Here is a 25,980-nt window from a genome sequence, read left to right as displayed (position 1 = left end):
GAGAGAAGAACCTGTGAAGAAGACTGAGGAGTTGCCAGAGAAGTATCAATAGAAACAGATAAGTATCGAGTCATGGAGGCCAAGAAAAGGTTGTGTTTCAGGAAGTAGGGACCAGAGCTCAAAACATACTATAGCCCTGGCCAGCATGGTCCACAGAGTGTCAGCCTGTGGACCAATGGGTCTCAGGTTTGATTCCCAGTCAGGGTCACATACCTTGGTTGTTGGGCCATGCCAGAGGCAACCAATGTTTCTCTCTCTCTCTCTCTCCCTCCCTTCCATGCTCTCTAAAAGAAAAAAAAAAAAATTAATGGGAAAAATATCCTCAGGTGAGAATTAAAAAAAAAAAAAAATACCATAAAAGTACAATGATTACCCTCCTGGGTCTGTGTCCCCCTCCAGAAAAAAAAAAAAAAAGGAAGTACAATGATTAAAATACCGTGGTATTGGCTCAGGAATAAACAAGCAAATAATAAAACAGAATGAGTCCAGAAACAGATGAATGTATATATAAATGTTAGTATATGATGAGGGCAACTTTTTAAAGCAAATAACTTGAAACAGATCCCTATTCAATTACGGGGGGGGGGGGAAGGGTTAAATTAGTTCCTACCACACATCCTACATAAAGATAAATTCCAAATAAATTAAAATCTTATGTAAAAGTACTATACGCAAAGAATAAATAACTAATTACATACCAGGAAAATGTTTGTATGTGTGTATATACATATATATCCCACAGCCAACCACCTCATAAATAACTCCTGCAGGATCTAAACACATAACTAGTCTTCCATCTCCCAGGACTCTGATCTCCTGGACAGACATCCCTATTCAACCTACTTCTCTGCCAGCCTTCACTCCTGTCTGTGGTAAGCCAGGTTTGAGAATGGGATATCAAGCCCTGGCCAGTTTGGCTCAGCAGTAGAGCGTTAGCCCAAGGATGAGTCCTAGGTTCGATTGCAGCCAAGGGCAGGTACCTCAGTTGTGGTTCGTCCTGACCCTGGTCAGTGTTGTGCAGGAGGCAACCAGTCGATGAGTCCCTTTCACGTCGATATTTCTCTCTCTCCCTCTCTTTCTAACTGAAAATAAATGGAAAAATATCCTCAGGTGAGGATAAAAAAAAATAATGGGATATCAAAATGCATTATCCCGCCCTGGCCCTGGCCAGTACGGTTCAGTGGGTAGAGCGTTGGCCTGTGCACCAAAAGGGTCTCTCACATCGATGTTTCTCTCTTTCCTCTCCTCTCCCTTCCTTCCACTCTCTCTAAAAATCAATGGGAAACCCGGCCCATGTGGCTCAGCAGTTGAGCGTTGACCCATGCAGTAAGAGATCACCGGTTTGACTCCAGGTCAGGGCACATGCCCAGATTGTGGGTCCGATCCCCAGTGGGGGTATGCAGGAGGTGGCCAATTGATATTTCTCTCTCTCTCTCTCCCCCTCTCCCTTCCTCTCTCTCTAAAATCAATAAAGAAAAAAAAATTTTAAATAAAAATCGATGGAAAAAACATCCTCAGGTGAGGATTAAGGGGAAAAATTTTTTTTAAAATAAGCTATCCCTTCTCATCTCAAAAAAGTTCTTCACTTAGGAGACAAGGTGGTTGGGATGGATAAAGTGAAACTGTGTGTTGGGGTGGTTGAAAGATCCATGAAGATGAGAAGACAAGTGTTATCAGGCAGGTGTAGCAGGCCCTGGTTATCATGAGAGCCCAGAGCTGCTGCTGGTGAGAAAGTTGGAATGGTTTTAGCTCTCCCTTCTAATCCCCATCCTTCTTGAGATCTGTCACGGAGTTCTTTAGTCTCAGCTTCTATGTAGCAGTTCCCCTGGCAGGGTTGTGACCCTGGCTAGGGTTGACCTCTGTAGCATAACCTTCCTTTAGCTGAACAGGGTTGAGAAGAGAGAATTCACATGTGATTTCGACCATGGTCCTTCTGTTCCCACTGTTTTGGGGAGTTATGCCTCACGGACAGCAACTCTGATTAGTAATCTGCCACCCTCCTTGTCCTGGGGGGAAGCCACGGACTCTAACATGTCTGCACCCCTAAAAGGATCACCAGAGGTAAGTCACTGTTGCTGCTTCTAATTTTCCAAGTTAAACTGAGGTCTGGAGGGATGGGCTGTTCTATTTCTTGGCTGCGTGTGAACATCTCCATGTTTGTGAAGAGAGGGTTAGTGGACATACAATGAGTAGTGAGTCATGAGATAGCCATGGGCCGGGGAATTGAACCCTGGCGTCCTGACTCCCAACCCAGCAACACTCCTTTTTAGTGTCTCGTACACTGGCTCAGGTCGCTAAATGTTTACTCTCTGCTGACTGCCAGAGCCCTAAAGAGCAAGAGGGATGACTTGGCAAGAAAGTCAAAAGTCAGCAATCCTCTGGGGCCCTTGGCCAAGTTTCTATTCCGGGCCACTTACCCGCCCTCTTAGGGTTTGTTGGACGAACTCGAGCCCCAGCCCCAGCCCCAGCCCCAGCCCCGCCCCGAGTAGGGCGAGGCCCCGCCCATAGACCCGGATGTTTCTAAACCAAACTCGGTTCTCCCCGATTGGTTCTGCTTCAAAACAAAAAGGAGGGGCAACACTCGCGGCGGGCATCCTCGTAACCCTCCGGCGACAAGGCTGGTTTATGGTTCCGGGCCCCTGTCAGGGCCACCGCGGTGTCTTGAACTGCTAAAACCAGCCCCCGGAGGGTGCCAGCCTGGTAATAAAGCAGTGACTGCTGTGTAAAGGTGGTATAATCGTCGTAACAATAACAGCCATAATTAGGCTATCATCCGCCTCCGCCCTGGCATTCGCCCTGACTCACCCGACGGCACGCCGACCATCGGGGAAGAAACCGAGGCCGGGGAGGAGCCAGCAGGCTGGAGGGACCAGTCGCCGTGAACGTGCAACTCTCCAGGTCCAAAGCCTGCTGTCTGGGGTCGCTCAGGGGCAACCCAGGGGCGCCCTCCAGGTCTGATTCTGAAGTAAGCCCTCCGGTGACCTCCCGCCCCAAACCCTTAGCGACCCGTTCAGAGCGCGGAGACGGGAGGCCGACTACAGCTCCCTCAGACCTTTGCGAGCAAAGGCGCGCCCCTTCCTACGCCGACGCCCGCCGCGGCCCGCGCGCCGCCATGCTTCCTGTGAGTTGTAGGCCCGCGGCGGCCTCTTTTGAGGAAGATCCAGACTTGAGGACTCTATATCCCGTGGTGCACCGCGGCTGTTTCTGACGCGCCCGGAGCCCGAGAAGGTGGGGGCGTGGCCTGAGCAGGGCCCCACCCCGCTCTCCTCTGGCTGGCCCGACGCGGCGGTGGCAGTAGGGGCGGCGGCGGCGGCGGTAGTGGCGGGGGGGAGGGGCCGGGCGGAGGGCTGGCGGCAGCGGCGGATGGACTCGCGGGTATCGGAGCTGTTCGGCGGCTGCTGCCGGCCCGGAGGGGGCCCGGCCATGGGCGGAACCCTCAAGTCTAGGGGGGCCGGAGGCAGCAGCGGCTGCGGGGGCCCGAAGGGGAAGAAGAAGAACGGAAGGAACAGAGGGAGCAAAGCCAACAACCCCCCGTATCTGCCCCCCGAGGTGAGCACCTGAGAACTGGAGTGTTGAGAAGAAGCCACTCTTTCGGTTCCCGGCACTCCAGGAAGGCGGGACGGAGAGCATTGGTACCCCCTTCCGGTGTCAGGACCCCTGGGGAGAGGAGAACCCCTTCTTCCGGTCCCGGGACCCCAGGAAGGAGGGATAGAGAGAGTGGCCCTCCCCTCCGGGGTCAGGACCTCAGGGAGGAAGAGTGTGGAGGAGGATCCCCCCATTCAGAGCTAGATAACGCCAGGAGGAAAAGGGGGGGACAGGAGATCCCACTCCCATCCCCTTGGGAAGAGCAGAATGGAATGCCCAGGCTCATCCTTGTGCTGCACTAAGAGAAGGGAGACTACATCCTGGGATGAGGAAGAGTTTTCTAAACTTGTTCCATGGGGAGAAGGGGAGTACCCGGGAAAAGAGCAATATGCTCTGCACCTAACCCTGAGTGTACACACATGCCCCAGAGAATAGTCAGGTAGTCCTCCTGCCCTTTGCCTGTCCTATCCTATGAGGAAGTGGGGACAGCCCCCACAAACTAGCTTTATCTACTCCCTAAGGCAAAGAATAACTGCTATTTTGTCCATCTTAGGAAAGGAGGACCCAGAAGAAGAGCCTAAACCAGTGGTTATCAAACTTTAGCATGTGTCAGAATCACCTGGATTGCTGCCCCACCCCTAGAATTTCTGACTCAATAGGTCAGAGGTGGACCTGATAATCTGCATTTCTTAACAAGTTCTTGGGTGGTGCTAATGCTGCTGGTCCTGGGACCACACTTTGAATCATCCTTGTACCACTTATCTGAAGCCATTCATTCTAATTCTTCATCTCTGTCAAAATGATAAAAAGTGAGGTCTTTGTTGATGGGTAAAGATCTTCCTTATACTCCAAGAGATAGAGATTGTAGGTGAAGACCTGTAAGAGCCTGGAGACAGAGGGTCTTGAAGGGATGGAATGATGACAGAAAGGGAAAAAGAAAAATGGCCAGGGAGGAGGAGTGCAGAAATGCAGGACAGGCAGAACAAGAAAATCTCATATCCTTTTGCACCTGAGAGGGGCAGGCTCCGGCAATAGGATACTTCTGTGTTGGGTCACATAATACCGGGATGAAGTAGAGGAGATTATGGGGTAGACTCAGGATTCCACCTCAGCTGAGGCACGAGGGTTAGAGGATAGAAGATAAAAGCCACAGTGAGTCTGTCCCCTTAATTATATTTTCTGAGTTTCTTCTTTTTACCTCAGCCCCAACTTTGGAGCCCTGCCCCTCTGTCATCTGGGCTCCTCTCTCATTGGACTTGTAGTGACCAGCGCTGAGTTCACCCTTTGGCCCTGGTCCAGAAGCTCTTGCATCCTCTTACTCTTGATGACATCAGCTGAGAGGGTGGGCAGGAAGAAAGTGGTGCCTCTCAGACCAGTGGCAAAGAATAGCTTCAACAGCCCAGACACAGAGGAGACATAGATTTCTGGGGATGGCAGTTTGAGGGCCTGAGGAGAAGGGAAGGGTGGTCTTGCGTCTAGGAAGAACAAGCCGCCAGTGATCAAAGAAAGGAGGGATTCAGGGTTCTGTTCCTGGCTTAGATGGGTAACTGTGTTCTTGGAGGCCTTTCCTTGAGAGAGGTCACATTGGGGCTGAGTGGAGGGCTCGTCAGCCAGTGCCCTTTGGCAGGTACCTGCCTGAGCTGGTGCCATCGAGGCTTCCTGCTCTCCAAAGTTAGTGCTGCCTGGCCCCAGCAGGAATCGAGGAAGTAGGGGTTGGGTCTGGACCGGTTTTGGTAACTACTCCCTGTTTCTTTTCAGGCTGAAGATGGAAACATCGAATATAAAGTGAGTCTTAGGCTGGGGAGGTGCAGGTTGTCCTTGCTGGCGTGGGATGACGATTTCTCTGAGATCTTTCCAACTTCATGATCTATAGTAATTTAGGGATATGGTTCAGGGTAAGGTCTCTGTACCTCATTCTACTGGGGGGACTCACTGTTAGAGGGGGTCAGGCATGAGGAGGTTTAAGTGGGAAGGGAAGATTCTGGACCTTGTAGCAGGACAGGTGGTGAGCATGTGGGTTTAGGAGGAGCATCTCTGATTTCATCTTCTCATGATACCTCACCTGCCCTAAGCTGAAGCTGGTGAATCCATCCCAGTACCGCTTTGAGCACCTGGTGACACAGATGAAGTGGCGGCTCCAGGAGGGCCGCGGTGAGGCAGTCTACCAGATTGGGGTAGAGGACAATGGGCTGCTGGTGGGGCTGGCTGAGGAGGAGATGCGGGCCTCCCTCAAGACCCTGCACCGGATGGCAGAGAAGTATGCTTCCCCTTCTCCCTCGGTTCTTTTTTCCCTAACTCCGGGGAGGACCCACATGCTTCCAGTCACCTAAGGCCTTGGTGGCCAAGGAGATCCTTTCCTTCTGCTGCCTTCTCTTGACAGAGGGCTGAAGTGGGGAGGGCTAGTGTTCTGGGCTCCTCCACATTTGGACCTAGGTTTTTTGCTCCTTGACTTAAAATTTGTTAGCGGGTATTTGTTTAAAGGGAGCTGTGGCTGTGAGATAGACTGAAGGGTGGCAGGAGATGAAATAATGTGTTGGGAGTTCTTTGAGACGTATGGGAAGGCCATTGGTCCAGAGCCCGGATGGAAGGCTGGGGGTGGGGGAGTAAAGAGATGTGGCAGCTGTGGCCTTGCTGTGATAGGGTTGGGGCAGACATCACTGTTCTTCGGGAGCGAGAAGTGGATTATGATAGCGACATGCCCCGGAAGATCACTGAGGTGCTGGTACGAAAGGTCCCGGACAACCAACAGGTGAGCACACACCCTTCCCTGTCTTTCACGACCATGCTCCCTGAGAGAGTCCTGTGGTGGCAGGCTGTCTCCTGGCCTGTGAGCCTGGGGTTATCCAGTTCATCATTTGGTCCCCAGGGAGTGGTACTGCCCTTGACCCAACCTTCAGTGGGAAGAGATAAGGGATTGTAGCCCTTACCTCTGACAATTCATCCACAGTTTCTGGACCTTCGTGTGGCCGTCCTAGGGAATGTGGACTCAGGGAAGTCAACTCTGCTTGGAGTCCTGACCCAAGGAGAGCTGGACAATGGGCGGGGCCGGGCTCGTCTCAACCTTTTCCGCCACCTACATGAGATTCAGTCTGGCCGAACCTCCAGCATCAGCTTCGAGATCCTGGGCTTTAACAGCAAGGGAGAGGTGCATGCACTCAACGGGACCCAGTGGGGCCAGATGTGAGGATGGGATGGCAGTGGTGAGGGACAGAGTCTGAGGGCAGAGTGTGGAGACTTTTTGGAGTAGAGTAGATGAATGCCCTGGGGGCAGTGAACAAGCTCTGTCCTCCTTAGAACTGAATGGGAATCAGCTGAATTAAATGAGAAACGGGGCTCAGGGATAAGAGGCAGGGTCACCCAGGGACTGGTTTAGGTCCTGGCAACTCTGAAAGGGTTGGGGAGGCTGGCAGGGTGCACTGAGTGCCCTGGGCTCTGGGCCAGGTGGTGAATTACAGTGACTCGCGGACGGCAGAAGAGATCTGTGAGAGCAGCTCCAAGATGATCACCTTCATCGACCTGGCCGGCCATCACAAGTACCTACATACCACCATCTTTGGCCTCACCTCTTACTGCCCAGACTGTGCCCTGCTCCTCGTCAGTGCTAACACTGGGATTGGTACGAGGCACTGGGGCAGAGATGTGGCTGGGAGGCGGTGCTGACTCTCTCCTACCTTGGGCCTCCTCAAATCTGGGAGCCAAACTCTCCTCTTGTCCCCTCTCCTCCCTCCCAAATTCTTACTCTTCTCTCCTGATGCCTGCCTTCCTTCTCTGAGGCAGCCGGCACAACAAGGGAACACCTGGGCCTGGCCCTGGCCCTGAAAGTGCCCTTCTTCGTCGTGGTCAGCAAGGTGGATCTGTGCGCCAAGACCACAGTGGAGAGGACGGTACGCCAGCTAGAGCGGGTCCTCAAGCAGCCTGGCTGCCACAAAGTCCCCATGCTGGTCATCTCCGAGGATGATGCCGTCACTGCTGCCCAGCAGTTTGCCCAGTCACCCAAGTAAGCCTTCCTCACTCCCGAGCCCTGGTCCCCAGGGAAGGCTGCCACAGGGCATGGTGTCCCACCTCAGGACCAAACCAGTTCTGGCTCAGTTCTGTGGTTTTGCGGGTTGGGATTGTGGGGAGAGTCTTTGCTAACGGGCTGACCCCTTCCCTCAAGCCAGCCTGGAGCTTTGCTGATGCCTGGGACCCTGAAAACGAAGTGCTGTAACAGGCATTTGCCAACCCCCTTGGGCTCTGGGATGGGTCCTTGGCTGGCTCACAGAGAGGGTCCAAAGCTCCTCAAAGGTTACCAGGAGGGGCCCCTAGCCACCCCGAGGAAAGCTCACCTTTCCAAGTATGGGGCGCTAGCCTCCGCTTCCTGTTAGAACTTCCCTCATCTGTCTATTCTGTGCCTCCCTCTGCAGTGTCACCCCTATCTTCACACTGTCCAGCGTGTCTGGAGAGAGTCTGGACCTGCTCAAAGTCTTTCTGAATATCCTGCCACCACTCACCAACAGCAAAGAGCAGGAGGAACTCATGCAGCAGCTGACAGAGTTTCAGGTAATTGTCCACCCAAACAGGCAGTAAGCCAGCTGGGGAACTAGGAAGGATGAATTCCGGCCAAGCCCCAAGTCTGTAGAGATTTTGCACCTGCGCAGGCCATTGATAAAATTTTCTTTGGCTTCAGGTAGATGAAATCTACACAGTACCAGAGGTGGGGACAGTTGTCGGAGGGACACTTTCCAGGTGAATTTTCTTGCTTGCTGCCCACCCCGCTCAGTCCCCACATACCCATACACTGGAAGACATCATGGCCCAAAGGACCTGCTGTTGAACAGAGCCCAGCTAGAAGATGTGCTTGTCCACAGCTTAGACTTTCCCCGTCAGAAGCTCTGGAGAAAGCTAGTCTAGTGGCTTATGAGGGAAGAAAGTGTTGCCCCTTTACTGGGACTCTCCAGGGCCCTGAGGGAGAAGTGTGGGTGTTAGACCGACCCCAGGAAGAAAACTAGAGTGTATTCAGCTTCAGCTTCAAGTAGGGAAATGAAAGGTCCCTTAAGATTCTTTCCAAAGCAGAGGATGAAACCCAAGGGGATATCAGTATTAAACCAGGTCCCTCATTGCCGGCCATCACTGCCTTTCCTGATATTACCCCTCAGAGTCAGAACTCTGAACTTGGGCGAAGCAATCATCTCCCCATCTCCAAGTCAGAATTTTTTTTTCAAGTCAGAATTTAGGTCTCTTTCTCCCTCCTGAGGGACTCACCTTAGAAGGGAAAGAATGCTCTGAGTGACCCTAGCAGAGAAGGAAGTAAGGGAGCCCAGGCTGACACTGTGCCATCTGCCCTTTGGGCTGCAGTGGGATCTGCCGTGAGGGCGACCAGCTGGTGGTGGGCCCCACGGACGATGGCTGCTTCCTGGAGCTGAGAGTGTGCAGCATCCAGCGCAACCGCTCTGCCTGCCGTGTGCTGCGAGCTGGTCAGGCTGCGACGCTGGCCCTCGGGGACTTTGACCGTGCACTCCTTCGCAAGGTGAGGTGAGAGGGTGGGTTGGAGAGGGGACACAAAAGAAGCCCCAGCCTAAGGGGAACTCAAAGGAAACATGGTCTCTACCCCCAAGAAGCTAGTTACACAGACTGTGTTTGAAAAGGCTTGGAATACTCATAAAACACAGATCACTAAATATGAATCACTGTGGAGAAATCGGAGTGTCCAGGACCCTAGAAATACAAATCATTAGAAGGGTTAGTGGACCTGGGAGGTGAAATAGGAGGGGTTCCCTCTAAGGAGAGTTTTTTTGGTATGTGCCTCTAGCGGAAACCAAACCCGGGACTCTCTGGTCCACAGGCCAGTGCTCCAAACGCTGAGCCAAACCGGCCAGGGCAGGAGAGTTTTAAATATTGTTTTCTGAGGTCTCGTGTTTGAAGACCTAGAGGAAAGGAAACTTAGAAACTGTAAAGGTGAGAGACTAATTCGAGGTCTGGGGCTGTGCCTCCCCAGGGCATGGTGATGGTGAGCCCCGAGATGAATCCCACCATCTGCTCAGTGTTCGAGGCAGAAATAGTCCTACTGTTCCATGCCACCACATTCCGGCGAGGCTTCCAGGTGACAGTACACGTGGGCAATGTCCGTCAAACAGCAGTGGTGGAAAAGATCCATGCCAAGGTGAGAGGGACCCAGCCATGCACGTTTTTCCAGGGAAAAGTCAGAATTCTCCTGCTCCAGAAAGGCCTGGCCCCAAATTCAGAGAGAACTCCCTGATCCCATAAAAGGGCCAAAAACCCACTTAGGGTGGGTAGAAGCCTGATAGGCCCCCGAGGGTGGGGAGCCCAGGCTGGTAGAGAATGGGACGGGAGGCACTATCCAGGGCCAGTGACCACATATCTGCTGCAGGACAAGCTGCGGACAGGGGAGAAGGCAGTGGTACGTTTCCGCTTCCTGAAACACCCAGAATACCTGAAGGTGGGTGCCAAGCTGCTGTTCCGGGAGGGTGTCACCAAGGGCATCGGCCATGTCACCGATGTGCAAGCCATTGCAGCAGGAGAAGCCCAGGCCAACGTGGGCTTCTGAACTCCTCCCGCAGGCACAGCTCTATTGCTGTCCCTACAATATATAAGGTGACTCTGGCCATGCTGCCCCCTGTTGGCGGCTCTGTGTGTTAATAGGCCAGGGAGAGAGGGGTGCGCCCTGCCACCATTCTGGAGGGGTGCCAAGCTTGGTGTGGCCAGGGAGGGGAATCCCTGAAAGAGAAGACAGGAGAATTCAGGGCAGTGCTCAGCAACTGTGTGTCCACCTGGTTGGCTCATCAACCCTGGAACCTCATGGCCTGTCTGCGGAGGGAGCTGACTGCCGCCACCTTGGCCCCACTGTCAGGACTGGGCATGATTCACCAGTGTGGTCCCTGCACTTCAGGAATTGTCACAACTGGGAGTGGTTCTCGAAAGCACTCCTTTTCTATACCTCTTCTGAAGGCCATGTAAGTTGCTCATCTTGACGTGACTGTGGACAGAAGATGTCTGCTCCTGGCTGTCTGGTGGCCCAGGGTCTGAAGAAATGGCACAGGGACAGTGAATGGCAATGCTTCAATCCTGTGCTGAAACATGTGGCCTATTCCTCAGCTTTATGTCCCTTCCCTTCTTCACTCAAGGGCCATTTCCCCAGTTTCTCCTCTCAGGCCCCACAGGTGCTATTTGTAGTACTGGCCCAGGCGTGGGGCTGCCGAGCTAAGGCTTGGCACACCGAAGGTCAGCTGCATGTCAATCAATTTTGTCCCCTCCTCTGCAGTGAGCTGTTGGTTTTAATTTTTTTTTCAATTGATTTTAGAGAGAGGAAGGGGGAGAGAGAGAAACATTTATATGGTGTTCCACTTATATATGCATTTATTGGTTTCTTGTATGTGCCCTGACTGGGGATCGAACCTGAAACCACGATGTATCGGGACAACACTAACCAACTGAGCTATTCGGCCAGGGGTGATGTATTGGTTTTAATGCTGGATCAAACAGTATGTTTTACTTTCCCACGCTGACCCACAGCTCCTATTCCTGCCACCCTCACCCTGTTTCCTGCTCCTACATAATTTTTCTTGTTTTAGTAATTTGCAGTGATTATCCCTTTCCCTGTGTTGCTGGGAACCTGGAGAAAAGGGAAAGATGTTGCCATATTTCCTACTCTTTAGGGCATGGACTCCTTCCTTTCCCTTTGTTAGTGTCCTGGGTTCCCATGGACTCAGGGATTTGTTGATTGAGGTTTCTTTGCATATACATATATATATATATGTACATACATATATATATTTAAATACACATATATATATATTGTACAGAATAAAAATGTTTTATTGAACACACTGTGCTTATGCTTAAGACACAGGTTCAGCTTCCCGAGCTAGATTTCTCTCCAGGATTAGACACAAGTGAAACCCTAACGCTGCTCACCCCTGAATGGGGAAAGGACTTACTAATATCTCACTCGCCGTTCTTCCCTTCCTCTTCCCCACATGCAGTTGATATTCTAGTATTGTGATAAAGTATTCTGGCCTGTTTTGCATAGTTCTTTTTTTTTAAGGTTTTTTTTTTTTTTCTTTGTTGATTTTAGAGAGAGAGGAAGGAAGAGGGAGAGAAAGATAGAAACACCGATCGACCGTTCCTGCATGCCCTCCACTGGGGATCGGGCCCACAACCGGGGCATGTGCCCTGACTAGGAATCGAACTGGTGACCTCTTGGTGCTGGGTCGATGCTCAACCACTGAGTCACACCAGCTAGGTTGTTTTGCATAGTTCTGTGTGGGGTTTTTTTTTTTGCATAGTTCTTTGAGTGAGCAGAATAGAAAGCGAAACTGCCACCTTTTCAGCTGAGATGAGTGACCTCCCTATACTGGAGGAATTGGCCACTTGCTAATGGTCACAATGGTAAAGGAGCCAACTACTGTGTCAGAGATTTGGAGATTAGGATGCCAGCTATCTTATGAAGAGTAGAATTTAAAGACAAGGTAATCTGTCTGATCCTCACTCTTTTTCTAGCAATGCAGAATAGCTGGAAGTGAGATTTATATAGCCTAAACTGTCTCCTTGGAGCTATGAGGGCTACCTTGCCAAACCTTTGTTCCTTCTTCCTGTTTCTGTGTTCAGAGTACCTGATTATCACAGTTCATGGGTAGAGAAATGGGGGCCAATGTTAAAGACAACTACAAAAAGCAGGGACTGCATTTTTAGTACTGAACTTTGCAAAAGAAATTTAATGATAAATGTGGCCCGGGGTCCCCAGGGGCATTCTGCCTGCAGGGTATTAAAGCCATAGCTTCCCTCCCTTAAGCTCAGCTGCTTTAAAACATATCACTGGTGTAACTTGCTACTAAGAAGGCTGTGATCGAAGAACTTCCTCCTGTGTTGGGAACTAAGGGAAGGTTTATTTCCTTCTGTACAATCACTGAGCTATGAGGAAAGGTTATATTCAGCACACATAAAAAATGGTTTGTTTTTGTTCTGGGTAGGCAACAAAATTATGCTCAGAGACTGATTTCTGTCTTAGCCAGCAATTTATTTTGCACAAGTCCACTATGGGAATTATAATTTCATAAGCCAGTAGCATACAATATCTCTTAATAAGCCAAGTAAAGAAATAACATACACCAAATAAATGACATTAATTACACTATTATTTCAGTCAAGGGGAGGTGAAGGAATAAAGTCAAAACTTAATACGAAGTGAACCTTTAATACCAGGAAGTAGTTGGGGAGTTGGTGATCCACCAAAGAGCAGATTTCCAACTGCCAGCACAAAAGTAACAGTTCCCTGTTGCTAGAGAATGTTGCTAGGGAACGAGGACCTGACATAGCAGGAGGGCTAACTGCTACGAGGATTATCATTTCTGAGATACCTGCATGGGCTTTTTAAATTTTTTTATTGATTGATTTTTAGAGTGGAGAGAGAGAAAAACATCGATTTCTTGTTCTCCTTATTGATGCATTCATGGGTTGATTTTTTTCAAATATGCTTTTATTGATTTTTTTAGAGAGAGGAAGGGAGATAGAAACATTGATGTGAGAGAGAACATCAATCGGCTGCCTCCTGCAGGCTCCCCACTGGGGATCGAGCCCACAACCCAGGCATGTGCCCTGACAGAATCGGACTGGGACCTCTCAGTCCATGGGACGACACTCAATCCACTGAGCCAAGCCATTGGTTGATTCTTGTATGTGCTCTGACCAGGTATCAAACCCACAAACTTGACATCAGGACAGCGCTTTAACCAACTGCCACCTGGCCAGGGCAAGATCCCTGCATGGATTTACCACCACTGTGGGCAGGTAGGAGCAAATGTCTCGAGGGTCTTCGGAGAGTTTTTAGGTTCATGAAGAGTCATCTCAAACAAATCAAAACTCAAGTAATCCTCACAAGCTCTCAATATATACAATCTAAATGTCTCCTTGCCACATTGCTTCTCCACATGTTCCTGTCGATAAGCCCCCAGCGGGACCCCAGCTGGGCTTCTGACTGCTTACCAGTGACAGTGCCTGCAGAATGATGACATCCTGGCACAATTCATTCTTAAAGCAACTTTTTAAAAATTCGTCATAAACAACTTAATTAAAATAATTTCACTTAGGTTCTAAATGGATTTGAAATATTAAACCTCGACACAATCACCTGTTAAAATTTTTTTTTAACTTTTCCTGGATTAAGGAAGGACATTTTGGAAAATCATCCCAGTACTTAATGAGACATCTCCAGGAACTAGTGAGCCACTTTGCTGAGTCAATGGAACGTAGAAGGATGAAAAGGTACATAAGGCAGCCCCCAACCCCTGCCCCAATAGTATGGATATTTTTATTGTCCCAGTCTGGTAACCATTAAAATTTTTCACTAAAATGTTTCACTATATATGTTTCATCCAATAAATACAAAGCTCCTATTATGTGCAAGACACTGAAAAGGTCTTGCCTCTCAGGAACTGCAGATGTAGTAGGGAAAGGACCTACTAGTGAATACTGTCTTTTATCAGACATTTAACTGCCATAAAAAAAGGAAACTATTTTTGGAGGAAGAATTTTCCTGTTAGACCTAATAGTTTTCAAATAGTTTCACCCTCTTCTTCAAACTAAATACAGACCCCCAGTTTATAAATAAGCTTAAAAAACAGTTGATTTGAGTATATGTATGGGAGGAGGACTATGTACACCATTCTCCCTCCACTACCCCACCACCACCTCAGTTCATCTTCAGTTTCATTCAAGGTTCTCACATCAGAAAAGCTGTCTTTCCACATGTAAGAACAGACTAAAAATATAGTACTATAAACATGGACAAGTACAAAAAAGCTACAATAATTTAAAACCCTAAGCAAAATAGTCACTTCAGCAGAGAAAAGGTGAACACACCAGTGACCTGGAGGCCCAAGTACTTCTTAAATTTGTACTTGAGGGTTTAAGAAAATGCCCTCTACAAACCCGGCTAGCTGTTGGTATCTTTTAGATCAGTATTGCCAAACCTTAAGATATCCCTTGTTAATAGATTCTGATTCAGTTGGGGTGGGGGTGAGGCTGAGATCCTCACCCAAGGATATTTTTAGATAGAGTGGGAGGAAAGGAGGGAGGGAGAGAAACACCAATGTGAGAGAACATCGATTGGTTGCCATCCACACAACCCTGATGGGCTGGGTGGGGATCAAGCCCACAACCAAGGTACGTGCCTCCCTTGACTGGAAATCAAACCTGCAACTCTGGTCCGCGGGGCTGATGCTCTAACCGCTGAGCCAAACTGGCCAGAGTGAGGCTGAGATGATTTTAACAACTTCCCTGATGGTGCTGATGCTGCTGCTCCTCAAAATCAGACTCAGAGTAGCAGAGTTCTAGGGATGATCTAGTTCTGATTGTGATTTATCCAGTCTAAACAGAGTTCCTGAAGTGCTGCAGTAACAATCTCATACATTAGAACAAGAGCAAGAGGTAGAAGGGCCAACAGCTAAAACTGGCTATCTTACAGTTTGCTTATATGAAATTCAGTATTTACCCAGTAGCCCCTGTCACAGAGATGGGGGGGGCTTGAAAAACTGATTTTTCCTCAGTTCTTTTTTAGGCGACAGTACTTTATAATTTGTTCTTACTCTTCAGTAATCTATAAGGCATCTCAATTTTGCTCATTATCTCAAAGATGAGAAAAAGTGAGGAACGTGACTTGCCTAAGGCCACATGCTCCAAGAGGCAGAGCCTGGTTTGGAACCAGATCTCAGGCTGCAAGGCCCACACATTCTTTTTAGTATATGACTCCGCCTCCTTAAAACTTCATGATCAAAAACTCAAAGCAGTTGTATCTCTGGAAGATGAATTTTTACAAAATCTCTTATCAGCAAGGAAATTAGAATCCATGCCCATGAGGAGATGGAAGCTTAACTCAGTAATTAAATGGATTATTTTTCTTATAAAAAAATAAAAGTTATGAATTTCCTCGAAAAGTGCACATATTTCCATTTCCCGGGTTATAGACAACACATTAAAGCCCTACAGCAAGCCTGAGGGCAGCACTAGTGTGCTAATGGTTTGAAAAATGATTCCAATGTCTGCATGCCCTCAGGCCTCGGGCGTTTATTACTGGAGGTCAAAGGGCTCTTGGGATTTCTTTTGCCTTGAGGAGAACTGACAGGAACAACCTGGGGGCTTGAAGAGCGGGGCTGCAAAAAGGATTTCTGCAAGTCCAGTGCGAAATGATAGTCCATATGCTCTGGCATCTCCCACGCGGGTACCAGAGAGCCACACTTCTCACAGGGCACTTGGTCCTCAGTGGCCAGAAGACTCGAGGTCGCAGTTGCCTTCTGAGCCGCCGCCAGGGCAGACTGGGAAGTGAAAGAAGCAAGCCCGCTCAAGCTGTTCTGGGTCGAATCCATCTCTGCAGGAGTTGTTTTAAAGAAGTCTAGCTTCACAACCTCTTCACAGACAGGGGCGGAATCTGGATCCTCTAATGGAAAATTGTTGGGTAACTTCTTAGGACTAGACTGCGGATTTTGTGGAGGGAAGAACACAGATGAATTATTAAGCTGTTTCTGCTTTAGAAGCAGACTTTTCTGCTTAAAGAAGGGCTCGATGCCTGTAGTGCGGCTGGTTTGGAAAGGTAACGAGAGCTTGAGTGGTGAACTGCTCTTGAGGGCCTGGGTAGTGGCGGTGAGGGATGAAAGTGAAGCTCCTTTGACTTTCTGCTTTTCTGCAGCTTTTTGGAAAAATGATTCCAGAGAAGTGGTTGATTTCTTAGTGGCTGTCACCGATGGACCACTTCTCTGGGTCTTAGTTTCTGGGCTGGTAACTGGCACCTTTGGCAGAGAACTTGAGTCATTACTCAAGAAGGCGGTGATGTCTGTGCAAGGTGAAGGGGCAGAGGCAGAGAATTTGGTAGCACAAAGGAAAAGCATCGTGAGGGGAGGGGACCTGTAAGGAAAGTGAAATAACAAGATTAGCACCAGGTCACAGATCTGAATTATAAACGACTGGGATTCTGGTTCTGCCACAAGAGGAAATTACTACTGCACTGATTCTCCAACTTTAGGGTGTATCAGGTTAATATAGATTCAACAGACCTGGGATGGACAGAGAATCTGCCTCTCTAATAGGTTCCTAGGTGATGCTGATGTTCTGATCTAGGACCACACCTTGAGAATCACAGACCTGGTTCACCAAGTCACACGTGTGTAACTGGGATCCCCTGACAGCTAGGTGTTACTGTCTTCGTCAGATACTGCTACGCAGCTGCTGTAAGTCAGCGCTGGGGCAAGAATTTTACTCAGGGCAACAAAAAAGCTTTTGAATATTTAGATTGGAAAGACCCTTGAAAAAACTCTCTCCTCCATTCTCCTGTTTTCAAGAGGGCACCACCTGACACTAATGCTTTCAACTGTGGAATTTCTGGGAAATGAAATTCCACAATGGCTATCCTTGTCCCAGAAACATTTCAAGAAATTCCTGTCATAAAGTTCCTCATTATGTCTTATTACCCAAATAAATTTTCACCAGTTGAGTTTCAAAAGATAAAACGTGCTTTTACAAACAGATTAGTTCCTTAATAAGGTAAAGGGTAAATGCTATTTTTTTTTAAAATTTTTTTCTTTATTGATTTTAGAAAGAGAGGAAGGGAGAGAGAGAGAGAAACACGGATGAAAGAGAACACAGATTGGCTGCCTCTTGCACGCCCCCCACTGGATATTTGGCCCACAACCTGGGCATGTGCCCTGACTGAGAATCGAACTGGTGACTGCTTGGTGCATGGACTGATGCTCAACCACTGTACCACATTGGCTGGGCTAAATGCTATTTTTAAATTATTACAACAATATCTCACTGTCCTCCAGTTTCATGCTTTCCTGTCAATAAGTTTCATGCTCTGGGTGTCAATTTATAAGGTTTCATATGAACACAGTCTCACAATTATCATTTAGTTCAGTAAAAAATGTTCAAATTTTGAAAATAAACAAATATACCAGGGAGTAAAAGTTAAGAAAATTACTCTAAGAACAAAAACTCCAACTTTAGAGACCCCATCATATTGTATGTCTACATATAAAATAGCAGTGGCCCACATATTTAGATAAGCAATAACTTGGGTGGTTAGCTAAACTTATTATAATCTTCAATATAGATCTATAAATAGACCATTTCTTTTTCTCACATAATTATATTTCCATTGTGAATTTGGAATACCTTTTTTTTAAAGGCTATGCTAAATAGTTTAAAAAGATTCCAACATTGAAAATATCTGGACAGTAAAGAACATACTCCAATATATTTGGTTATTTTTCATGACCAAGTGAAGTTTATTAATACGACATTTGGTATTATACCAGTGGCGCGTAACTGAGTTGGGATGTTAGGTAGAAATTATCAATGAGTATGGGACAGTTTCATATCAAGGAAGATGCTTTTAAGATAGAAAAATCAAGTGGTTGAGAAAGAAGTTACTAAGTATGCTGTGTTCTTGAAACTTGAGTTCTGTATTCCCAAGTGCAATTGGTCATTCCCCTGGTGGTTGCAAAGTGATTCAGGTAAGGATAGTATTGATGCACTCTGCCTCTCAAACCTGCCCCTGGGAACTGGACTGCACCAAATGCAGGCAAAGAAGTTGCATCAGAGATGCCTTTTTCCCAATGTTTCCACTGTGTTCTCTCCTTTGTGCATGACCATTCCCCTCTGTCCTGCTTGCCAGTCCCAAAGAACATATCCCAGCTGGAAAGCTTATATACCCACTAATTTAGAGCAAGCCAGGGTATAAGTCTCTTCTGAGAAGATGAGCTAGAAAGAAACTCACCATTCAGTTTGGACTCCTGAAGTATTACAGTTCCTGATGACAGCAAATGCATCGTGGCTCATCTTGTGAGCATCATAGCGGGTAAGGGCACAGCAGCGGCGAAGACTGCTGAGACGTTTGTCTCCTTGTACACGAATGCTAACTGTCAGCTGGGTGGCCACCCTATCATTCTGTGGGTATAAAAGGATTGAGACCAGAACTAAGTTACTGTAAGCATCTGGATTCTGTATACTGAACTGCATGAGAGGACATTAAAAGAAGCAGGGTGACAGAATGGTTTGGAAATAGTCAAATTTAATTTAAAAAATTTTAATGTGATATTTTGGGGTATAAGAAGAAATGGGAGCCTTGGCCGGTTAGGCTCAGCGGTTAGAGCATCAGCCTGGGTCCAGAGAGACCCGGGTTCGGTTCCCGCTAAGGGCACGTATCTCAGTTGCAATTTGTCCCCAGCCCTGGTTGATGTTTCTCTCTCTCTCCCTCCTACTCTATCTGAACAAAAAAATGGGAAAATGTCCTCAGTGAGGATAAAAGTAAATAAATGAATGAATGAAGAAATGGGATAAGATACAATTTGGATGGTGGATTATTAGAATATCTGGGAAATTTTGACAGGTGATGGGAAGAGGATAGAATAAATGAAAATGGACTTTCCTGAGTGCTTTTTATATGGTGTCTATGCAGGAAGATTATAACAAATGCCTATAGTACTGTATTCTATTTTGTGACTGAAGAAGAGTTCATGTAAGTGCTGTCTGAAAGGAAGATCCAAGTTAGGATGTAAATATCGAGAGTAGTGGATTTATTCTTTAATCTGCCCTGATGCTCTTATGTTTAATATGAGCAGAAGTTTTCACTAGCACTTCCTTCTTACAATCCATCACTAGAAGATACAGTGTAGCGAGCCTGCCTCTAGAAAGCAAGATCATCAATTCACTTTTCAGTGTAAGCATCTGAATACTCCTGATGCAAAGAAAACGAAGAAACAAGGTCAAGAAGCAGAAATAGAAGAAGGTAAAAAGTCTATTATTGGGATCCCCTCAAAATCAAAAGATGTTAGTGAGAAGGAATACCCCCTAAGGCAAACACGCCAAGAGCAGCAACTATTTGGGGGGGTAAAAATATAATTTGTATTTTTATACATTTTGAAATACAATTCTTACAGATTTGTATATATTAAGGGAATACAAATTGGCAATTACAAAGGATTCTTTGTTGACTAAAACCATTCAAGTATAACTGAATGCCTACTATATATAAGGCACTGTCTAGAGATACAGAATAGACCAAAATAAAGTCCAGGCCCTCACATGTATTACCTTGTAGGAGATATAAATAATAAACAAGTAGGCATGTAATAGAAATGACTACAAAGTGCTATTGAAAAAAGCAGAGTAAGGCAGAGAGAGCTGGAGGCTGCTGATGTAAGAGGGTGGTTGGGGAAGACCTCTCTGAGGTGAAATTTAAGCAGTAAACTGAAGGAGCAAATTTTAAGAATATTAGAGCAAAGATTCTCCAGGCTGAAGGAACAGCAAGAACAAAAGTGCTAAGGTGAGAGTTTTCTTGGTGTGTTAAATAAAAGCAAAGGAGTCCCAGTGGAGCTGAGACTATAGCAGAGTGAGGGGGGAGAGGTTAGGAGATGAGGTCAGAGAAGTAGCCAGAGACCAATCATACTGGTCATCACAGAATAAAAGAAAAGAAATCCACACAGTACTTAAATGTGAAGGGAAGCCACTAGAATATTTTAAAGTGATAGGATCTTCTATGTCCAGAAGTCCTTTTAAGCTGAAAGACAAATTTCAGGGGTCCCTACTGCGTTGCAGTGGAAAGAAAAGTTCTAGAGGCTTATAGAGATGAGAACAGGGCGACACCTAGTGGGCAAAATCAAATAGGCTCACAACACAATTGGGATCATATGTCTTTTTATGTTACCTACTCAAGAACAAACATTCACCACCAGTTCAGCTAAAAAGGGGCATACAGGTAGTTTTGGATGATTTCTGACAATATACAGTTGACTTGTAGGACACCAAGATGTTTCAACAAGGAAGAACACATCAAATGATACCATCAGAATACCCACAAAATGGGAGAAGAAAATTGCAAATTATATATCTGACAAGTGATTTGTACCCAGAATATATAAAGAATTCTTAAAACTCAGTAGACAATCTGTTTCAAAAATGGGTAAAGGATCTTGACAGACATTTCTCCCCAAAGGATAAGAAAATGAACAATAAGGTTTTCAGGTGAAAACCACAAAATTCACACCCACTAATAGGACTAAAATGAAAAAGACAATGACAATGATATAGAGAAATTAGAACCATCTTACATTGCTGAGATGTAAAACAGTGTAGCGACAACCTCAAAATGCTAAACACAGAGTTACCATGTGACCCAGCAATTCTACTCCTAGGTATTATACAGGAGCAAGAGAAATGCAAACCAAAAATCTACACAAAAACCTGTAAATGAATATTCATAGCAACACTATTCATAAGAGCCAAAAAGTGGAAACTCACATTCCATTCACTGATAAATGGGTAAACAAGATGTGGTAATATCTATCCAATAGAATATTATTCAGTTATACAAAGGAATAAAGTATTAATACATACTGCAATGTGGGTGAAAATATTACATTAACTTAAAGATTTCAAACCACTCACAAAAGGTCACATGCTGTATTATTCCATTTATATGAAATGTCCAGAATAGTAAGTCTATAGAGGCAGAGGGAGACTGTGATGGCTTAGGGCTGGGGAGTAACTGCTAACAGGTATAGGAGTTCTTTGAGTTCTTTTTTGGGTGATGAAAATGTTCTTGAATTGATTGTAGAACAGTTGAACAACTGGAAAATAATAAAACTACTGAACTTTATACTGTAAATGGGTGAATTTCTTTTTAACAAGTGAATTTTATGGTATGAAAATATATATCAATAAAGCTGGGTGTTTGTTTTCTTTAGAAGAGTGGGTAAAGAAATGAATCATCAGATGTCGGGTCTTTGACTTAACACTGTCTCTTAAAACTGTCAGTACTTTTTTTTTTTTTTTAATTTTCACATGAGGATATGTGTAGAGAGGAAGGGAGAGAGAAAAACATCGATGTGAGAGAGAAACATTAATCTGTTGCCTCCCGTACACGCCCTGACAGGATGGAACCTGCAACCTAGATATCTGCCCTGTCTGGGTATCAACCCCACAACCTTTTGGTGTACAGGTTGATACTCCAACCAGCTGAGCCACCTGGCCAGGGCAATTGTCAGTACTTGCTTGTCACATGTACTCTGTTTAAATCCAATAATCTAAAGTCTAATCCCTAAATGTCCTGCTTAATGGCTCTGTACTCTGATGAAAATCCACTATATATGCACGACTACAGAAATAAAGAAATATACAAAAAAGTAGAGGCAAATTGTAATTAGGGAGACAGGAATATCAAGTCTTATGTTCACAGATCCAAGCTTTTGAAGATCATGTTGAGTTTTATGAAAGAAGGTAAAAGATTTCTTAGCTAGTATCTTTATATATCTTTGTTTCTATTCCATAAGGTAAGGTATTTAAATCCCAAAGCACCCAAGAGACATGAAAAAATGTTCAATGTTACTAATCATCTGAGAAATGCAAATTAAAACGACTATGAGGTATCACCTCACACCTTCCAGAATGGCTGCCATTAACAAATCATCAAACTGGCGAGGGTGTAGAGAAAAGGGGACTCTAGTACACTGCTGGTGGGAATGCAGACTAGTGCAGCCACTATGGAAAACAATACAGTGTTTCCTCAAAAAATTAAAATTTAACTGCCATTTGACCCAGTGATCCCACTTCTAGGAATATACCCTAAGAAGCCTGAAACACCAATCAGAAAGAATATATGCACCCCTATGTTCATAGCAGCACTATTTACAATTGCTAAGATCTGGAAACAGCCCAAGTGTCCATCAATAGATGAGTGGATAAAAAAAGCTGTGGTACATTCACACAGTGGAATACTATGCAGCTGTAAGAAAGAAAGATCTCTTATCCTTTGAGATGACATAGAGGGACCTGGAGAGTATTATGCTAAGTGAGATAAACCAATCAGAGAAAGACAAATACCATATGATGTCACTTATTTGTGGAATATAATGAACAAGATAAGCTGATGAACAAAATAGACCCAGAGACATAGAAATAGAGTTCAGACTGACAAACCTCAGAGGAGGGGTGCAGGGGAAGGGAAGAGATAAACCACAGAATTTATATGCATGTATACGTAATCAATGGACTTAGACAACAATGCTGGAGGGGAGGAGCGGGATTGGTAGGAGGGTGTCAATGGGGGATAAAGGAGAAACATCTGTAACAAGATAAAACAAACAAACAAACATAAATAAATAAATAAAATTACTTTTTTATTACTGGTGAAAAAAAATCCCAAAGCTCACCCCAGGAATAAAGAAAAAAAATCTTACATCATTTCGATCCTTCGTTAATCTCTCCTCTAGTTCCTGGGCTAATTGCAAAAGCCACCATTGTACCTAAAAAGAGTATTGAAAATTTAATCTTTCATTTAAAAACTGTAGTTTATTATAGAACTAGATGGTGGATTTGTTAAGCTCTCCCTCAAAGAGAAGTGTGCAAGGTTTCCCCTATAACCAAGGGCTCAACAGATTGTAGAAACTTTCAGTACTCTAGCTCAAAATTTTCATTTTCTTTTCCCGCTGGCATGCCATCAGGTAAATTTCAGGCATGTTCCAGCTCTGAGAAGAAAAACAATAAGAAACAAACATGGCACAATATCCTAGGCCTTCCAAGTTTTTGCCTAGTTTATTTCTTTTTTAGGTGAAAAAAGGAAAAAAATAATAAATCACATCAAAACTAGTCAATTTTCGCCCGGCTGGTGTGGCTCAGTTGGTTGAGCGTTGTCCTGGGCACCAAGAGGTCACTGGTTCAATTCCTGTTCAGGCCACATTCCAGGATTTTGGGCTTGATCCCCGATAGGAGGCGTGCAGGAGGCAAATGATGGATGTTTCTCTCTCATCGATGTTTCTATCTCTCCTTCTCCCTTTCTCTCTCTCTCGAAAAATTAATAAAAACATTTAAAAACAAAACAAAAAGTCAATTTTCAACACACAAAAAGAACACTATTTCCTTCATACTTCACAGCATAAAGGTTACATCCAACTTACTAAATCTTCTGTAGTTACCAAAACCTACCCACTAACCCCCTTAAAAGAGGCAATATTCTGTCAAGAATGCCAGCCTGAAAAAGGCCTCTGTCGTGAGTGGCACACATAGGGCAGCTTGATAACTTTACATGCAGAATCGACATCAGGAGATTTCAGAAGCATAATATTTGGTACCTGCGCAGCTGGTGATCGTTGGTCCTGGCGCCGCAAAAGAAAAGAAAAAAGAAAAGAAAAGGAAAGAAAGAGAGAGAAAGAAAGGAAGAGAGAGAGAGAGAGAGAAAGAGAGAGAAAGAGAGAGAAAGAAAGAAAGAAAGAAAGAAAGAAAGAAAGAAAGAAAGAAAGAAAGAAAGAAAGAAAGAAAGAAAGAAAGAAAGAAAGAGGAAGGGAGGAAGGGAGGGACGAAGGGAGGGCAAGCCTGCCTGCCTACCTGTTCCCGAGTAGCCAGAGCTGTTTTTCCTGGAAAGTTCTTGCTGCAGCCAATGGTTTTGGGTAGTTGCCTGGGTTTGACTGGATCATGTTCAATCCCACGGCACATGGCATATAGCCAAGATCTAATAAAACCAGCAAAAAAGTTTAAGGTGGAAGCAAATGATTATTCTTATTAAAACAAAACAAAATACCTGCATTATACTATACTTTTATCCTTTTCATGAAAAAGGAAAAGTTTGTCCAAAATTAAGTATCCCTCACCTCTGATAGACTTCTGCCTTCACAATGAACTCCAGTGCGATATATTGCCAAGGAGAAGAATTCTGGCTACACTTTCCAAAGCCAAGTCATCATTTGTATTTTTGGAAAAGTGCCAAGCAAACCACTGATTTACATCCCCAAGTTTTTTGGTATTTATCAAGCCTAAATACAAGGATTTTAAGGGAATATCAGCATCTTAGCACACATAGATAATGTGCTTGTATATATCCAAGCTTCAAAGTAACAGTTCCTATCAACCTACTTAGGTACATGAAAAAAGTACTCTAGATTGACAGGCCATAGTTATGTAATATTTTAAAACAAAAGGACCATTAAAATTACCTGAGGAACAAATGCTAACCTAAAAATAGGCCTACATTTTACCAAATGCTTTGGTCTATATTTGAATTTAGTATTTTCATAAAGGTTATCATTGAAAAGTATTAGGAATTACTTACCCATTCTTCTCCCCAAAATGACTCTGGAGCTGGGATTCAGTGAACTGGGTCAGTTCACCCATGTATTCTACTCCCAGGATTTCAATGACAGAGGCCCCTAGCTTTCCTCCAAGACTACGGCTAACAACAACAACAAAAACACATACAAAAACAAAAAACAGAGAATTTACAGTTCACATCCTGACTATCTAGTCAGCAGCAGATGTAAGACATTGTGCTTGTGTAAGTAGTTCTCCAGAAGGTTCAGGGAAAACAAGAGCACATATTGGTCCTGCAGACTATTGATATTCTACTATGAGACTAGACGATTTTGGAAATTCAGATATTCTGGGAGTTAAGATCTGGGAAGAAGATTAACAATAGCAAAAACAAAAGGCTAAAGTCATTCATTAGTCATTAAGCCAACTGTATATAATATTTTCAGTTGTACAGAATCTACTGTCCTATTTAGGGATTAAAATCCCAACCCCCAAACAAATCCCTTCCATAAGCTAAAACCTTTTATATTTAAGAATAAAGTAAAAAATCTTCAGCCTGGCCTTTGAGGCTTCCTATAACCTGCCTTCAACCGACCTTTTCAATCCTATTTCAATCACTTCTCTTCCTCAATACGGTCCAGCTAAACTAGTTTATGTCCCAGTTCACTGAAAATACCTCATACTGTTTCCCCCTTTGTGTTCAAAGCACAAATCGCTATTGCTCTTCTGTTCTCACCTGACTCTCCAAATTGTGCCAAACCTCAAAGCAAATCCCATGCCTCTTCCATAAATCCTCTCAGATTATGCTTCTCTTCTATGAACATTGGTAACTACCTATACAATTCATTTACCAATTACGTACAGCTTTGTGATAACACTTTCACAGTTGCTTTGAACTGTTATATCTTGTCCCTTCAATAGTATTATAAGCCCTTGTCAAGGACACAAAATTGGTAGGCACAACCTAGGTATTCATTTTATTTGGCTTCTTTCATGCCTAGTTTAGGAGCAATTCAGTAGCCCTGAACACCTTGATATGATATTAGAAGTAAAACTCACATTTATTGTGTTATTTAGTAACAGACTTGAATAAAAAGCCTAGAGGGAAGTTAAACACAAATCTAAAAATCAATTCATTTTATTTTTTATTTTTTTAATCCTCACCCAAGGATATTTTCCCAGTTTTTGTACGACAGAGTGGGAGGGAGAGAGAGGGAGAGAGAGAGAGAAACATCGACGTGAAGGGACACATCGAGTGGCTGCCACCCGCACGACCAACCAGGGCCGGGGACAAACTGCAACCGAAGTATGTGCCCTTAGCGGGAACCGAAC

General features: G+C 45.3%; 2 protein-coding genes and 1 non-coding gene across 10 annotated transcripts in view; 2 read left to right on the top strand and 1 right to left on the bottom strand.

Annotated features, from left to right (window-relative positions):
• The first annotated feature begins 1,763 nt into the window (after window positions 1–1,763).
• GTPBP2 (GTP binding protein 2) lies at window positions 1,764–13,930 on the top strand. Of its 5 annotated transcripts, XM_036247697.1 has the most exons (13): window positions 3,474–3,549; window positions 4,139–4,244; window positions 5,344–5,370; window positions 5,658–5,842; window positions 6,226–6,334; window positions 6,533–6,730; window positions 7,027–7,201; window positions 7,363–7,582; window positions 7,989–8,124; window positions 8,252–8,310; window positions 8,920–9,091; window positions 9,560–9,724; window positions 9,953–11,611. In XM_036247697.1, the coding sequence occupies exons 4-13, from the start codon at window positions 5,709–5,711 to the stop codon at window positions 10,127–10,129; spliced, it is 1,545 nt and encodes a 514-aa protein (XP_036103590.1). In that variant the 5' UTR covers window positions 3,474–3,549; window positions 4,139–4,244; window positions 5,344–5,370; window positions 5,658–5,708; the 3' UTR covers window positions 10,130–11,611. The 5 variants fall into 5 exon arrangements, with proteins under 5 accessions (XP_036103587.1, XP_036103585.1, XP_036103586.1 ...); XM_036247694.1 differs by lacking the exons at window positions 3,474–3,549; window positions 4,139–4,244 and adding an exon at window positions 1,764–2,061; XM_036247692.1 differs by lacking the exon at window positions 4,139–4,244 and having other exon boundaries at window positions 3,364–3,549; window positions 9,953–11,612.
• Window positions 13,931–15,480: 1,550 nt separating this feature from the next.
• The window catches only part of POLH (DNA polymerase eta), a 35,997-nt gene continuing 25,497 nt past the window's right edge, over window positions 15,481–25,980 (bottom strand). The window contains exons 4-8 of one of the 4 annotated variants that reach the window (XM_036247691.1): window positions 24,671–24,790; window positions 23,950–24,073; window positions 22,806–22,871; window positions 18,347–18,516; window positions 15,481–16,476 (exon numbers count right to left, since the gene is read on the bottom strand). In XM_036247691.1, coding sequence (XP_036103584.1) covers window positions 15,582–16,476; window positions 18,347–18,516; window positions 22,806–22,871; window positions 23,950–24,073; window positions 24,671–24,790 — 1,375 coding nt within the window. In that variant the 3' untranslated portion in view covers window positions 15,481–15,581. The remainder of the gene's footprint in view (window positions 16,477–18,346; window positions 18,517–22,805; window positions 22,872–23,949; window positions 24,074–24,670; window positions 24,791–25,980) is intronic. The other 3 variants (XM_036247689.1, XM_036247690.1, XM_036247688.1) reach the window with 3 other exon arrangements.
• Window positions 23,599–23,731, top strand: LOC118622136. Its single transcript, XR_004957954.1, has one exon. It is a non-coding gene; the product is annotated as a U11 spliceosomal RNA (small nuclear RNA).

This window comes from Molossus molossus, unplaced genomic scaffold (genome assembly GCF_014108415.1).
Source record: "Molossus molossus isolate mMolMol1 unplaced genomic scaffold, mMolMol1.p scaffold_m16_p_8, whole genome shotgun sequence".
NCBI lineage: Eukaryota > Metazoa > Chordata > Mammalia > Chiroptera > Molossidae > Molossus > Molossus molossus.
The sequence above is the reverse complement of the archived record's forward strand: the minus strand, read 5'-3'. Positions and strand labels throughout refer to the sequence as shown.